Source organism: Poecilia mexicana, unplaced genomic scaffold (genome assembly GCF_051168715.1).
Source record: "Poecilia mexicana isolate PSO_F unplaced genomic scaffold, ASM5116871v1 scaffold_16, whole genome shotgun sequence".
Taxonomy (NCBI): domain Eukaryota; kingdom Metazoa; phylum Chordata; class Actinopteri; order Cyprinodontiformes; family Poeciliidae; genus Poecilia; species Poecilia mexicana.
This window is the reverse complement of record NW_028263385.1, coordinates 27,160,202-27,176,970: the sequence shown is the minus strand read 5'-3', so window position 1 is coordinate 27,176,970 and position 16,769 is coordinate 27,160,202. Positions and strand designations below refer to the sequence as shown.

General features: G+C 37.3%; 2 protein-coding genes across 2 annotated transcripts; both read left to right on the top strand.

Moving 5' to 3' along the window:
* The first annotated feature begins 174 nt into the window (after positions 1–174).
* Positions 175–6,045, top strand: ebag9 (estrogen receptor binding site associated antigen 9). The gene is made up of 7 exons (XM_015007185.2): positions 175–492; positions 780–874; positions 2,511–2,592; positions 2,712–2,867; positions 3,051–3,161; positions 4,122–4,213; positions 4,425–6,045. Exons 2-7 carry the CDS (start codon positions 792–794, stop codon positions 4,540–4,542), a joined length of 642 nt encoding a protein of 213 aa, XP_014862671.1. The 5' UTR covers positions 175–492; positions 780–791; the 3' UTR covers positions 4,543–6,045.
* Positions 6,046–7,266: 1,221 nt separating this feature from the next.
* eny2 (ENY2 transcription and export complex 2 subunit) lies at positions 7,267–10,665 on the top strand. The gene is made up of 5 exons (XM_015007186.2): positions 7,267–7,545; positions 7,687–7,764; positions 7,887–7,957; positions 10,032–10,106; positions 10,361–10,665. The coding sequence occupies exons 2-5, from the start codon at positions 7,697–7,699 to the stop codon at positions 10,432–10,434; spliced, it is 288 nt and encodes a 95-aa protein (XP_014862672.1). The 5' UTR covers positions 7,267–7,545; positions 7,687–7,696; the 3' UTR covers positions 10,435–10,665.
* Positions 10,666–16,769: the final 6,104 nt, after the last annotated feature.

The following is a 16,769-nucleotide window of genomic DNA, read 5'->3' as shown; positions in this document are numbered from 1 at the left end:
TTGGCTCTCAGTCCAGCTAAAGAAGACCCATTTAGAGTCGCAAATATTATAATTTGTATAATAATGGTGGGTGAAATAAAAAAAAAAATAAAGACTGATATTTTGGCTTACTACGTCGCATATAATCGTAAATCAATTATATGTAGACGTATCAGTCTCGTTCTCGTTTTCCCAACAGCACCTAAACGCAACATGGATTCAGCTCCTCCCACTTCCAATATGGCAGCCATGGGAAGGAGACAAGCGACGCCACGAATTTAGGAGTTTTTTCACGATAAATGAGTGGTATGGGAAGCTGTCACGTATATGTCTATGTTGTGACAACAATATTATTTCTCAGTGCCAATGTCTCGTTTGAGAATAACTTTTAAAGGTTTCAAAAATACAATGTTTCTCAGTGGGCTAAGCTAGCAAGCAACGGTTAGGAAATAAATGAACTTGTGTCTTCCGAGTCACAAGAAGAAATCATTCACCCCGCATACGTCCTTCTAGGTGAGTATACATTTGCATAGAAAGACGTGCAGACCATAACCCGAGGACAAACGGCATTTGCATTAAGATCGCTAAAAGACTGTGTTTAACTCATCATATGCCTAATACTCAGAAACATGAACGCAGATGAACTGCATCATAGTGTCACAGATTCTCTCGTCATGTCTGTTGATGAAGTTGTGGTTTGGTTCTCATTCCTGCCAGTCATGTTGGTTTCAACGTTTTTTTATCGGAACTGTTCGATTTCATTATTACTCAATATTGCTTTCTTTTCTTTTTTCCTCCAGCTCAAATTCATCATGGCCATCACTCAGTTCCGTATGTTCAAGATTTGCACATGTTTAGCTAGTTTGCTGTCCTTTTTTAAAAGGTTGATATGCAGGTAAGCACCAGTAGTTCTCCATACTGTGATTTAAAAAGGCTTTTTACCTGTTATTGTTGCTCTAGGGATCATTATTTATTTATTTATTACAAATTATTTAAAAAAATATTCATATTGGTTCCAATTCTTTGTAAAATAACTCAATCTCTGTTCAAATTTCATTTTCTTGTCTTGCCCCTGTTTCTCAATTGTATTGATATCTCTGCTTCTACTGCATCGTCACAAGGTTCATCTACCTTAAACCAGAAGTTTACACACACCAAATAAAGAGACACATTTGCCTTTTTTCCCCTCACTATCTGAAGCTAAATCAGACCTAACATTTCTTGTTTGAGGTCAGTCAGAACCACCAAAATTACTTTTATTTGCTAACAGGAGAAAAAAAAAGTTAAAGATCTATTAATGTCTTCTAAATCAGAAGTTTACATACATTCCCTCAGTATTTGCTGTTATTAACTTTGAACTGTTTGACTTGGGTGAAACGTTTTGGGTTTTGCACAGTAGTTTAATGGTATACAGGCCCATCACTTCAGAGTAATCAATGCTCACAAATATTAATGTAGGACATTTTATTGATGCGCTGCCAGACTCTCAGAGCGACCGATTCTGAGTTACTGCTTTAAAAATAATTGGCTTACTGTGATCTTGGATAATAAATCTCTGTATTCACTTAATTCAAATATCCCCATTTAATTTCTATATGCCTTTTCTATGACTTTTCATCAACATCTAATGATCTATCCATAAACATCACATGCTACGTTTAAAGCCTTTTACTTTTTACATATCGTGGATAAATCCAGGACTCTCTGTAAACGTGGCTTACTTGTCGTACCAGTTTAAGTTCAGCAGTGTTGGGAAGAGTTGGTCGGGTTACAGTGAAGTCCAAGCGTGGAATAGATCCGATTTCACTGTGGAAGTTAGGAAAACAAAACCTGTTTTAGCATTTAACACATTGGAGCAAAAGAAGAGAAAGAAACAAACATCTGAAGGAGGTTTAAAGTCCAAACGCCTCTAGATGAAACTTGTCATTCAGTTTAACTTCTCAACCAGCAGTAGAAACCAGAAATATTTGTTCTGTGCAGCAGAAACGTGCTTTATAGTTTGTAGCTACTTTTAATCTGTGGATGTAGCTTCTTGCTTACTTTGATTCAGCCAGACATGTTTTTCTTCTAGCCTTTATACAACATAATCTCACTGACAACATATAATTACATTACAACCCAAACCCGGAAAAGAAAAAGTATAATACAAAGAAAGCTGCCTATTCTAACGCTTGAGGAGCTGCAGAGACAAAGGCTTGTTGTGCCACTTTACTTCTAGAGACTGCAGAAGACATCAACCTTACACATAAAACTAGAACTACAAGTTCAAAGCTTTGTCCCATGTGAGAATGGCCCAGTCAAAGTCCAGGCTTCAATATGCCAAAGTTGAAAACACTTTGTCACAGATCCTCACCGTTCAATTTGACCGGACTTGAGTTTGTTTCTAAAAAACATAAAATAAATAAAAGTAGAACTTAAACAAGTTGTGTTTGGTGGAATCTTGTTTGTGCATTACAGTAAACTGATTATGTTTAGTCTTGTCTGCTTTGTGGTTTCATAAAATTGATTTGAATAATTTGATTGTGACACAGGAGCGGAAGGGGCCGCAAGCTCAGCGGTGATCAGATAACTCTCCCAACGACAGTCGACTTTTCCTCTTCTTTACCAAAACAGGCGAGTAGCTGCATCACTCACGTTCCCTAAAAGTATAAGGCTGGAATTCAGAATTTGGGTAACAAAGAAAAAAAGATTTAATGAACTCAAAAAAGCATTTCCCTTTGTGGTCTGAACAGCCAGAAATCGAAGAGTGGAGCTCCTGGGATGAAGAAGCTCCGACGAGCATTAAGATAGAAGGTGGAAATGGAAACGTGTCCCCTCCGCCCAACGATGCTGACGAAGAGCCGGATTATTTCAAAGACATGGCTCCCACCATCAGGAAGACGCAGAAGGTACAGAGCAGCTTCAGAGCAGCTTCAGAGCAGACAAACTTTTTTTTTTTTTTTTTTTTTTTTCATTCAAACGAAGAGTTGAAAAATAGACGTGGCTGAAACTTTGTATCATTGAAGAAAAATGCAGACGGCTTTAACCTTGATCATTTGTCTGACTGCTCCGCCCTTTTTTCTCTGGTCCAGATTGTGCTGAAAAAGCGCGAGCCGTTGAACTACCTGGTTCCTGACGGGTCAGCAGGATTCTCCAGCAGGCTGGCAGCCTCCCAGGACATGATGAGCTTCAGTCCGCCCTCTGTGAGAAACGCCTCGGCTTCCTTCAAGACGTTCTGTAGACTCTTTAATTTTCACTTGTTCAGGTTTTTGTTTGATGTGTTGCTAAACAGTAAAAATAAAATTGAAATCCTGTGTTCAGCCTGGGCTATATAGCTTAAAAATAAAAAAAGTCACTTTTTTTTCATACCATTTCTGATTTTATTAAAAAATAAATAAAATAGTGGCTTTTATTTCAGTCATCCCTTCTGAGTTGTACTTCGGCGTATTAAAGCCTGGGTGCGAGAATAATTTAACTAAAAGAATATAGTTATAACATCAGCAGAATAAATACTAGAGCATTTTAAAATTACAAAAAAACATTCATTTTAATTCATTTCATTTTGTTTTTGAGTTCTCATAAAATGATTACTTCATTCTCCTATTATTAGGAAAATGATAATATTAAGACTTTATTCTTTTACTCTTTTGATTGTATTCTTGTAACATTATAGCTTTATTCTCGTTAAAAATAAAAAAATCTTAGCCTGACCCTTATGTTTCCTTGTGGAGTTGAGCTGAATTCTAAAGTCCAAATAAGCAGATAGAAACCAGACTTGTCAAACAAGATGGCGGCTTTGTGAGTGATGATATCACTCTGAACCATGGAGTGCATTGGTGAAATAAAAAGAAAAACAATTTTTTTTTCTCCAAAACCTCAATCTTTGGAAACAAAAAATGTGATTTAATCAATAAAATTAATTTATAATCCAATATTATATTCGCATTCTCAATGTCCATGTAATGGAGAAAACATAAGTGATTTGAGAGACAGAAGAAAAACTGTAAACTCTCCTTAGTGATGGCGCAGACTTGCTACAAAACTATTTTAATCAAACACTAAGAGTTTAAACCAAAGTTCCCCAGTGGCCAAAATAATATGCTTTGGCTCTTTAAAAAAAAGGAAAAGCTTCACACTGACTTTGAATCCGTTTGTTTTCTCAGGCTGAACTGGGTGAAATGGAAAACTGGCAAGAGGACACAAACGCCTGGGAGGACGAGTCCGACGCTGCCTGGGAGGCAGAGGAAGTGCTCAGGTAAAAGTTCTGCTAGACTCCCTGCCGCTGCCGTCCGCTTTAACAATTTGAGTTGTTTCAATTACACGGAAGCTGAGGAAAAACATAAAATGGAGCACGAGTTTGTTATATCCTAGATATTCTATATATTTACACATTTAAATAGTTAATACCATCTGAATGGTTCAAGGAACAAGACGGTTCTCATTTTGCTTCTGTCTCTTTCCACCAGGCAACAAAAGATGGCTGAGAGGGAGAAGCGCTTCATGGAGCAGCAGAAGAAGAAAATGGAGAAAGAGGCTCAGAGAATGCTGAAGAAGGACCAAAAGATCGCAGTCAAGCTCTCGTAACGTTTTGGAAATGCTCCGTTTCGAGCCGACGGGGGCGCCGGGGTTCTGGCACAGACTTCAAATCTATCATTAAAACAGTCTTTAAAGTTCCTTCCACGTGGATTATCATCAGTCACTACTTTATCTGTTTACAAACTGTCCTCCTCCACCCGTTTCTACCAGCAGCCATTTCAGTTTGGGACGCGGCTGCACTGTAAAAACCCATCGGTCCCCAGAGCAGATTACACACCGAAGAATTAAAATACAAAATAATTAGATTGTGACTTAATCTGGTTGGTAGTACTTAATTTCTTGTTCTCTCCCAGAAGCATTTTGTAAATGAAACTTATCTGCAACTTTAAAAAAAGAAGCTCATAAAAATTTTATGGCCTCACAGGGAAAAAAGAAGAGTGTAATTTATAACTTACATCACTGTAAATCAGTGGCACTCTTTGCTTTGCTAATTATTGTTTTTTTTTAGTTTTATTTATGTCTTTCAGAGTCTGTACATTTATTTTATTTCCTAATGATCATGGCTTTATTTTTGTCACTCTGATCTGAAGCCATCACTACACTGGAAATCTGCATTCGAATGAAAACTGGAGCTTTTAAACTTGGTGTGGATGAAGATCGATGGAATGATCAAGTCAAACTATGAATGATGGCTGTGGGTTCCTATGGCAACCTCATGGATGCTGGTTTACCATTCATTCCAAGACATTTTGTCGAAGGTGATTATCCAGAGATCGGTAGACTTTTGTTTCTATTTTTATTTGTGTGTGTGTGTTGTTGGAGGAAATATTGCTTTGGATATGATTGATAAACATACTTTTTATATAATATGGATCACCAAGGCGATAGAATCAATTACTTCACCCACGAAGAGGATTTAAGTGCAGATTTAATGTGTTTCCGTAAGAAAGAATTCCTGATCATCGCCTAGAATATTATTTCTGTTATCATGAAAACCTAACCGGGTGAAGAATCTAATATATATATGCATGACGATGAAGTTAAGCGTTTTAAAACCTCCATAGAAGCAAGTCAAAGAAGGCTAATTTTTATTCGCAATGTTACAAAAGCTTTGCAAATGGCAGGATGTTCTGCTTTATTATTTATGAGGTGATTGAAAATGTGACTGTTTTTTAACCTTAACGAGTGAGTGACGGTGGGCAGTTTTAAGAACTAACATGGTGAAACTGGTGTTCATTGGTTGGAAAAGGTTTGCATAGTTAATTTGTTTCCCTATGGGGTTTCATCAAGAGATATAGCATCTAGATTTTTTTTTTTTAGTTTTGCACTTTTCTTTTCTCCCCCAGAAAAAAAATTATTTCCGTTTCTGTTCTTCTTTCACTCTTTTTCACTGTATGACTTCATGTTAAAAAATTTGGTGGTTGAGCATAAACAAAGTCTTGCTCTGAAAAAATGAGTTGACGAAAAGCCCTGTTCAGATCTGACAGGTAAATCTGGTGTACGAGATTCTTTTTTTTTTTTCCTTTTTTTTAATAAAAGCATTGATTTATATGTTTGCATTGTTTTTTGAGGAACATTTTCTAAACTATTAATTGGCCATCATCAAATGGTTTAAAATTTACTTTAGTGTGAAGGTTCATGCTTTTTATTAGGATCGCCACTGAAATAAAAAGAAACAAAAGTACACTCTAATAAGTCTGTCTCCAATAAAAAAAGGGTTGGGATGAGATTTAAATTGTTCAAAGACCGTATCTTATTGTTTTCCTTCTAAAGAAAAAAAAATCTGTCATCAACACATACAAAATGTACAGATTGTTTTATAAGCACCTGAAACCAGCACATTGCCAAAGTACAGCTTCACAAACAACTGAACTAGATTACATGAGCAAAACTTGAATATTGGTTTTGTAATGAGCCATTGCACACACATTTAAAGTGTGTGTAATGAAACACACACTTCAAATGTGTGTTTCATTACACAAACACACATTTTAAGTGTTTATCTGTGTGATAATGACTTACAGCTAATGATAATCCCAGATTAATTTTCTTAGGTAATCGGAATAGTTCTATTCACTAAATTAGAGTATCCATTAGTTAAATGACCTTTAAGCAGATGTAGCACACTTTTTATTAAGCCCATATTTCTGTATTTTAAATGTTTATTTTCATCAGTCAAATGTAATCAAATCTTAAAAGTAATGTTTTAGCCGTAAGTGGAAGACCATAAACAGAAATAAAGGCTTTGAAACTTTGGTTTGTGTAATTAACTGTTTTATTTTGTTAAGTCTGCCAAGGAAGTAATTAAACTTTTCAAATGTATGGATTAATATGCCCTGCGACTGGCTACCTGTCCAGGGTGAACCCCGCCTCTCGCCTGGAAGTTAGCTGGAGACAGGCACCAGCAACCCTCCCGACCTCACTAAGGGACAAGGGTGTAAAGAAAATGGATGGATGGATGGATGGATGGATGGATGGATGGATGGATTAATTTGCCTTAAATTTTTGAATTGCTACTGATATGTGGTGTGAATGTCATGTCATCAGAAATAGAAATATACTTACTGAAAGAAATGTATTCACTACTTATTTTACACCATCGACTTCAGTTATAGATTTTATTTACTTTTCTTTATTGTCATGTTTTTTGTTTATTTTTGTAGAAATATTAATTGACACACACTGGCAAAAGACATACTGTACAAGTAACTACTGAAAGGTAATAGTCATTCATGGATTAAAGGGTTAAATCCAGTCCCATCGTACACATGACGTGTTTCCGCCTTCTACCGGAAGTTTGCGGAGTTTCAGCTGCTGTGACCGCGCTCCACCGTCCTAGGGGATCCTTTGTGAAAGCTTACATGTCTTGGTGCTAAGCTGTTAATGAGATAGCCACTTTAGTTCGTGAGTCTCGGTGGTTGGGATTTTTAGGGCCACGTTGCTTCTGCTTTCTTTTCTTTTTTTCTTTTTTATAGCGCCGTTAAAGGTCGACGTATTTTCACTTTTTGATGCAGCCAGGCTGCCGGATCTCGCGAGAAGTTGAATCTCACCGTGAGTAAAGCTCGGTTAAGTTTAACCCAGTGTGTTTTCTTGATAGTAATGTTACTGTTGCTTCAGCTGGTGATTCGTTGTTTTCATTTTGGAGTCTTTAAGAGTTAACTAATGTGTGTTTGCCTTTGTTTCTCCTCCTAGAACAAACACAATGAATAAAGAAGCCAGACTGAAGGCATCAATAAACCAGAAGCTAACGGAGACAGGAGAAAGAGATCGGTGGGTAGGATTTAATACTGTAGGGGTATTATTAAATATGTTTCAACTAAAATGTCAATTTGAAGGCTTTTTTTTTCTGTATAAAATTCACCTGCTCTCCTCTCTGTTTGTCTGGCTGACAGACTGAAGGAGCTGCTGAGAGCTAAGCTCACAGAGTGTGGGTGGAAGGACCAAATGAAGGCTCAATGCAAAGGTAAAAACACTTTTCCAGAAACAATATGGCAGCTGGTACATGAGGGAAGATTAGATTTACTAAGAAGAGGTACTTTTATGTTTCTCAATTTTTTTTTTTGCTTACTTAGAGATGCAAAAAGGGTCAACAGAACTTGGATGACAATACTCAAACTCACCTTGAGTCAATTTTTCGCTTTGTTCATTAACATATGAGCAAAGCGACTCTTGTATCTACAGGGTTGTAGACACATCAGCACCGTTGAGTGATTTTAATGTCAACCACTCATTAAGTCTGCTGAAGTCATTGCAGACTTCTTTCAGTTCAGAGAGTGCAGTTTATTTGGTCTTGTTTTACAACGATTGTATACTGTAGCTCAGATATCCATGAACACTCAGCTGGTTCCCTTTCCCTTTAAATAAACCTCACTAAATGCATACAATGAAACCAAAATAAATAAATATAATATGACACTTCCTTAAACCAAACTGTGGTTTGTAGCCAGTTAGAAAACTTTTTTCCTTCCGTTTTGTTTTTAATTCTATGAATAATATAGAAAAAACTGTCCACACTAAAATCCTAAAAGCTAGCAAAATTGGATTCTAGAAACTGTTTGATTTTACAGTTCTTGTGTTGCTTTTCAAAATGATTTTTGTGCAATGTGACTGTTTTTAAGAGTGCAAATATATTTGATGTTTAAGTTCTGGAAATCCCAGCACTGTCACTTTTATTAAAGTCATTATCAGAGCTCATAGATTCTGTTGACACAGTTTCTGTCATTGTGTCAACAGAAAATCTTTTTAACACAATAAATCCATCAAATGTCACTGGAAAACGTAAAAACTTAAAACTGCTGTCATAACAGCTCATGCAGGCTTGAATATTTTTTGAACAGCCAACACTGCATCTTTATACTTTTCTGGAACTTGAACTACCCAAAATTTGGAATATTTCCAGTTATCAGACTTGAAACAGGCAGAAAGGGAAAAGGAAACCGTTGGATTAAAGTCCTATATTTGAGCTAAAGTCTGTACATGCAGAATTTACTTTAAAGGGGTAATTCAAGCCTAAATGTTGTTTTGTAGACCTGTTGGCATAAATGAGAGCAATTCACAGATTGTCACCCAAATCCACGTTACTTAAAGCTCAGCAGAATCATTTGGTCAGATAAGGATAGAGCCTGTAAGTGAAGTTAAAGCAGAGATGGGAAAAATATAGACTTTATTTTTAATGTTTTAGTTTGGGTTTATGTTGAATATGGCCGACAGTGAAGAGGGCAGAGATGGAAATAAAGGTCATGCAGCTTAATGGCAGACAGTAAGAAGAGGGTAAAACGAGGTCAGAGATGATGAGGATGAAGGTGAATAGGTTGAGGAGAGGATCGGAGAACTCTGCATCTCCAGCCCGCTCAGTTGAACAGACTCAACAAATGTTGCACTGAATTCTGCAGGAGTCAAAGCTTGACTCCAGGGGGCGCCGTTACTTAAATGTTATTTTGCTCTCAGAGCACCACAGCCAAATGAAACTCTCCTGAAATACAGATGGTCACTTATTCTGTTCAGTTCAGCAGAATATTTAACAAAATGGAGAGTTAACATTTGGAGATGATTTCCAACCAATGGGTCAGAGTTTGGTTTGAGGCTAAAAGCCTTTAAGTTGTAGTGCAGTGACAGTTTCTGGTAAGAACTATCAGAATATCTGTCTGTACTACACGCCAGTCTGTGGTGCTTTGAGAGCAAGTTGTGGACGTAAGCCACAGCGCCCTCTGCAGGGACCCATAAAATAAAATCAACCGAGAGGCTTTCACAGGTTTTAGTACCACTTTATATTAAGACAATTAATATAAGACAAGACATTAGTTAACCTAAGCAATTACTTGACAGTCTTAATACTCTCAATAAACCTACTTGGACATTTGCACTGTAAGGTAGTGGTTGATATCTTTGTAACCTCCTTTGGAGGTTAACATTTTGGGATTTAGTGTTTTTATTTTGTTTGTTTGTTTTGATCTGTCAATAAAGTTAGCTTGAAACTTGATCCTTAAGTTTAATCTCTTCTGATACGTCAGTCTAACCGTGTTATATTCCTCATGCAGACGTCATCAAACAAAAAGGTCTGGAGCATGTGACGGTGGAGGACCTTGTTGTAGAGGTCACCCCTAAAGGAAGAGGTAACTCGAATAACAAATCGACACTACAGTCTCAGAAAACAGTGACTACACAATTTGTCATCATAAATAAGATGATTAAAAAAATAACCTTTGATCCCAATGCACAAGCACCATTCAGAACAGAAACATACCAGAAAGAAAACGTGTGTGTATGTACAATAATGTTGTAGGGCTTCATAAAAGAGTTTGCGATATTTACCAGTGAAAAAGTAAATGTTGCAGGAAAGCGACTCATCAATGTGTCTTTATTGCAGCCTTGGTGCCAGACAGCGTTAAGAAGGAGCTCCTACAGAGAATTCGAGCCTTTTTGACACAGCACGCCTCATAGTCAACATTTGCCAATATTATTCTCATAAAGATGTTAGCTTTTGTGTTGTTGTTTTTTTTTTTTAAGGATTTAATGGAATTCTGAAATATTTTTTAGAATTGCTTATAAATTCGTATCTGCTCTGATAAATGTGTTTGTATTGATCAACTGATTCATGTTTTATACCAATCAGATGTCGTGTCTCCTTGTGTATGAAATGTGCTGCTTGAATAAAGGGGTCAATTTATTAAACATGCATTTTTTCCCCCCATAAATGTATAAAAAACAAAGCACAATACAGAAATTAATTTCAGGGAAGAAATTGATCAGTGTTCATCATCCATTAGTCTCTTAAGGAAACTACTCTGCTACATTTAATTAGGGTCTCTGCTGTAGTTCTGTAGATTTAGGGATGGAACTAAAATAGAAATGTTTTCAGATGTACATTAAATAGCTAAAGATTAGGGCAGGCCAGCTTGCTGGATAATCGTAGACAGTGACACTCTGCTTGTTAAATCAGGTTGTAGTACTTTTGACAGTGTGAGCAGGTGCCAAATTCGTGCTGGAAAATAAAATCGGCATCTCCATAACAGTTGTCAGCAAGGGGAAGCATCAGACTTTCACAACGCTCTGGCTGTCAGCCGTAGTGACTTTGGAGAAGAGAAACCACAGCAGTACAAATCATCTCTGATTCTCTGTATGAGTTTGAAACTCCAAACAGGACCTCAAGCAACTTGGATTCTGGAATCGTCTCCACTCTTCGGGTAGAACCCTGTGGTGTCCAAACAGTCTGCCATGCGGGCCAAAATTGAAAAGTTGAACATACTGGCTTGGCCATAAATATTATAGATTTTGAAATGAAAAGCAAAAACCGATTTGGGTTGTGATTTATTTAGTCGGTTTTACATGCTCAACATTAAATTAAACATGAAATACTTCAGTGAAAGAAGCAAAATATTCAGATTTTAGTTGGAAATGTTCTGTAGATGATGTTAAATATGAAATATAAAAGGGTCTCACACTCTTACTTTGAAAGAAAGCCATAAAACTTTGACATACCGCCTAAGGCCCCCAACAGTTGCGGGCGGTTTTACAAAGTATTGACTGCATTTCACAATAAGAGGCAGTATTATGTATTTTCCAGTCATATACTGCCATTTTATAGAACAGTCAAGTAACTATTTTACCATCAGTTCTTATAAAAATGCTGTGTATATAAAATATGACTTAAAAGTAATTTGACTTTGTAATTTATTGAATTGAAATTGGGCCACTGTCCCTTTAAAATCTCCTGCTGTTTCTGAAACTCCGCCTCCAGAAAGTCTTCCCAACATTGCTCTGTTAACACGGTCACAACATTTTTACCATCATTGTACTGAGAAGTGGCTTCTATAATGAGCTCAGCTGATGAGTGGTTCCACCAGGTGCTAATTGTCTGCTGGCTAGTCTGAAGGAGCCGAGTGAGGCAGAAGCTTGGAAACTGAGTCTTCAATGCGGAGCTAGGTGCACCCAGACGTTTCGCATAGCTAAATGGTTGCCACGGGAGATTACAGGATTTTTCAAACGTGCATGAAAGAATCAAGACAACTCTCCAGGTATGTTTTTGATGAGGGCAATAACATTATAACATGTTGTAAAGCACAAAAAAGTTGATGTTATCTAATACTACCCTTTTAAAAACGTCTGTCTGGGTCTGTCATATAAATCCCCATCAAAATACAATGAAGTCTGTGACTAACTTTCATGGGGCGTCAATACTTTTTTGTAAGGCGCTGTAGTTGCACAGGCATGACCTAATTGTAAGTCAATTTCATTTAATCGCAAACCCAAGGAAAAAAAAAAAGTGTACCTCTTGGCATAATTTTTCACATTAGCGAGTAGAGGCTGTGCGTCGGTCACCCACACAAAGCTCAGGGAGTGTTTTCATAGCTGAAGGACCTGCTGTGACATCAGCCTAGGTGACAACATGCTGATGTACAGTTCTGTAGCGGAGGCCAAGTGTAACATTCCCCTCCATCCCCTGCACACGCGTTCCTTTAATGGCCTACATCAATTCCCATGTTATCAGCCGATCTCCCCCGGGCGCCCCTTATAAAGCGGGCTCTGCACTCTGAACTACGGCGCATACCAACACCGGATAGAGTTACGGGTGACGCAATATATTGTTATAGAGATTTGTATTTACGTTCTCACTCTGTGTTCTCAGCTTTTCTCAATCATCCGGGACCCGCTCGGCTCAGCTGTGGAGCTGTACAATAACCAGATTACTCTCCACATCATAAAAAAGTCAGGCAAGTTAAAAAAAAAAAAAAAGGTAAAACAAACGAAAGGAAAATATTTGAGGTAAGATGTAGTGGCACATCTTGCAGGAAGCAAGAAGAGGTTTCAGAGAAGCAGGAGCTGACATTTAGGAACAAAATGTCACAGAGTACTCAGGTAAATTTGTGTTTTAGCAAAAAGGTTGTTTTCTGTCCGTTCCATTTCAGAGTCTCAAGACAGTGAAATTTGATTTGCGATATATTTTAAGGCGAGCCGTCTTCTTTTCTTAAATCTAAGATAGTTCTCACCTTTACCCCAAACCTATTCAGTGTCTAAACCCAACCACACCACAATGTAAGAAAAAAAAGTAGCATTTAAGGTAAAATACCCACAGAAGTAGTTGCTAGAATGTTACTGCAGTAAATATGGCCGAAGTGCACGAGACAAACGGTATAAGGTTTTGGCAACCGTTACTTAACAGTACTGAACCGTTAACCGTTTATGGAAAATTACCTTAAAAATTACATATGTACTCTAAACAATTTTACATCAAGTTGCTGTAAAAACAACAGTGTATATTATGAACCTGATTACAGTAAACTAAAAACAACAGCTACACCATAAGGCAGATGTAATTCTGCCGTATGGTGTAAAACTGTAGAGTGGCTCTCAAAATTGCACACAGCCCTGTTCAAATTTAAGGTTTTGGTTTCGTTACCTGGCAATAAATATTGCGTTCTCTCGCAATAAATGATCAAATAATCCCTGGTCTATTTGGCATACAGTTAAAATAAACCATTTATGGTGTGCAGTAGCTATTACAGCAGTGACATATATGCTTAATTGGCTTATTTTGGTTTTATTTGATGCATTTCGTGACTTTTGTTAGCAGGTAAAGGTTCAATTTCACCTGTGAAATGGAACACAGGTAAAATACAGTATATAGTGATAAGTAAATTTTTATAGAGGTATAACTTTCTTTCAGAGGAAAACGACATAAAAACTAATACCTTGTCGAAGCACCTTTTGAATCAATTTCAATATTTACATTTCTTGAGTTTTTACACCTGTCATCAGTCCTAAAAAAACAAAATAACTTGAATTAAAGGCCTGCTTCCTCTGTAAGTTTTCATTGGCATTTGCTTTTCTGCATCCTGTAGCTAAAGTCGTAGTTTCCAGACAGTTTACAAAAGTTTATCAGTTGCGAGAACACAAGTTACCAATAATGTGGGAAAGTATGGAACAACGGGAATATCACATTTCTCCAGAATTGATGAAAAGATGAGAATGAAACTGGTCATGGAAGTTGCTGAAGAAGCTGAACTAATTTCTACCAATGTGACGACAATCTCCTGGATTCTCCATACATCTGGACTTCGGGAGAAGGGTGAAGACTGGCGAAAATCTGTCAAAGCCTTCAGGGAAGATGTGCTCTGTCATTGTATTGAAATCTGTAATTTGGAAAATTTTCATAGCTTTTCCAAGACTTACTAAAAAAAAGAAAACTTGTGTCTGCAGTGCACTTGATGACATTTAAAGGAAAAAAAAAAGGCCATGCTACAGATGTTTCCACGCGTGCTTGTCTGCATATAGGGAAGTGTGCACACATTGGTTCTCCCACCCTCGAAACTGCAGCGAGATAGCAGCTGTGTCAATAGGCGAAAGAGCCAAAATGTGCGGTCCTTGCGCGCCGAGTCCTAAAGCAGCTCTACGGTCGTGTCTCTAGTGAGACCGCCGGCATCCAAAGATCATAAACACCTCCTGTACTGTACAAATGCGGAGAAACGGCAGAGCCGGTTGGACACAGATGGTAGAAACGCGCTCATACTGTGAGGAAATTTTGGGAAATGATGAGGTTATCCTCTCATTGCCCCAAATAGAATAACAGTGCACCTGCTTGCAGGGTTAGACTTGTAGGACTGAAGCACTGAATCAACAGTTTTTAACATAAAGAAAAACAAGTAAAGATCATGTTCACAACAGCATATTTGCTGCACATAGAGTAACATGGATGCTAGAAATTATTTTGGATGAAATATGGACCAATCCGACTCGGAACCAACAGGACTGGATTAAAACATTTGATGAAAAATGACCTCACTGTAGTCATAAATGAACTTTCACTTCTCACAATCATTTTTGGACAGCAAAATTTATGATCAATACATAAAAAGGAATTTAAAGGCAGTTTTAAAAAGCAGTGGGGGAGAAAGACCTGAACTTTTGGAGGCATATCCTGAGGCATGAAGAAACCAAAAAAACCAAAACTGATTTGTTCTGACATAATGGCCAACATTAGGTTTCATTACTGATTAGGAATTTGCTGGTAATAACTAAAAAAAATACAAAGCTAAACAGCAGGTGATGTAAAACTTTGTTTTTCATACATGTTTTATGTAAATGAAAACTGGCTATTTTTAGTGTGCCCTTGAGAAAGTTTTGATCACATCCATTATAATGTTTCACCTCCGTCCAGCCAGAATAAAGTAAAAAAGAAAAAAAAAAGAGTATAAATGAAAACCCATTTAAGTTCTGAGTAGTTTTTTTTTATTGTTGCATCAGGTTTATTAATAAAAAGCTGATGAAAATTAATTGCTGACATCACCTTCAGTTCTCAAACACATGGCAGAAATGAACAAATACTTAACCAAGGAACCTAAAGGTTATGCTTTAAGACTGTAGCAGGAAGCTGGAGTAACCAGGGCGAAAGTGCAAACTTCCTGCAGAAGAAGTCCAGATTGAAAATAGAAAATCTGAATTTTAAAATTCATCTAAACAAAATTCTAGTAAAAACATTTCTGAGCTTGAAAAGTTGAAAATTTGCTAGAAAAATCTCAGAAATTTTGAGATTAATCTCAGAGATTTTCTAGAAGAAAGTGGGAAAATTCTGGGCTTCAAAAGTCAATATTTGACAGAAAAACAACTCAGAAATTTTGAGATTAATCTAAGAAAATTTGGACTTTCAACTTTGGAAACTCTTTCTACAATGACCCTAATATCCCGTCATACAACAGTGCTAACTTCTGGCTAATAAAAACTTAAGTAAACATAGATTGTAATGAGATTTGATAGTTATTTTAATTTTAGTTTTTTGTTGACAGCAAAACACTTCTGATTGGTGGCAGGTGACAACATGTGACATAACAATGATTAGCTTATTTGTGCTTTGGATTGTTAGGGGAAAAAAATTAAATCAATTTGCAGGAGAATTTACAAGTCTTCTTTGATAACCTCTGAATCAATAAGGTAATGCAAGACCAGGTTTCCACTGTAAGGCGAAGTAGGTCCTGTATTATTTCAATATGGCCACTTGCAAGACGCTTGTACACGTCCTACCCATTACTGCCTGGTTTCTTTCCTCTGAACACAGGTGAATACCATGCTCAATAAAGTTCTCTTAAATTCTCTCACTTGGATTTATGAGAGTTTTACCTCAGAGCTACAACCCCTTTGAAACCTGCATGCTAGCAGCCATTAGACATTTTTACATTGTCATTTAATGCAAAGGAGTGGGAAAAAAAAAAAAAATCCTGGAAACAGAAAGATTGAGCTGCAAGCATCCTACAGTGCGAAAAGTTTTTAGCACAGTTGCATTCTGTTGTGTCTCCTGGGAACAGTTTTCTACACCCTAATGAGGTGGAGGAGCAGCTTTCTCGCTGTTATTCCTGGCATCGACGTGCCAGTGTGCCACTCTCGCACCAACCCTCCCACCCTCGTTTTTTCCCCACTCGGTAGCCCAGTGCAAATAATAAATAAGGAGAAACACATCATCTCTGTGGTTTTTTTTCTTTGTTTTTTTTTAATCCATGACCTAAGAGCAAGTCTGACAAAGTTTACACAAAGCAATCTTAGATAATGATCAGCAAATGTGTATAAAGTTTCATAGAGCATGACTTCACATAATCGTTTAGATCAGGCAGACTGCCGTGCTGCTGCAGCAAAAAACGTTGCGCGCACGCACACACACGCACACATTTGTTTGCGTGACACTTAAAAGCAGCACTTCTGTTTAATACGTTGCTGAAACTTATTTGATATGTGTGATGTTGTGGTTGGGATTAGCTACTGGTCATAAATAGCGGAATTTTTACAGAAGC

Coding starts and splice junctions, on each gene's coding strand:
- eny2 (XM_015007186.2), top strand. CDS start 7,697: ATGAATAAAGAAGCCAGACTGAAGGCATCAATAAACCAGAAGCTAACG. Junction 7,958..10,031: donor AATGAAGGCTCAATGCAAAG/GTAAAAACACTT, acceptor TTCCTCATGCAG/ACGTCATCAAACAAAAAGGT. Junction 10,107..10,360: donor GGTCACCCCTAAAGGAAGAG/GTAACTCGAATA, acceptor TCTTTATTGCAG/CCTTGGTGCCAGACAGCGTT.
- ebag9 (XM_015007185.2), top strand. CDS start 792: ATGGCCATCACTCAGTTCCGTATGTTCAAGATTTGCACATGTTTAGCT. Junction 3,162..4,121: donor TGAGCTTCAGTCCGCCCTCT/GTGAGAAACGCC, acceptor TTGTTTTCTCAG/GCTGAACTGGGTGAAATGGA. Junction 4,214..4,424: donor GAGGCAGAGGAAGTGCTCAG/GTAAAAGTTCTG, acceptor TCTTTCCACCAG/GCAACAAAAGATGGCTGAGA.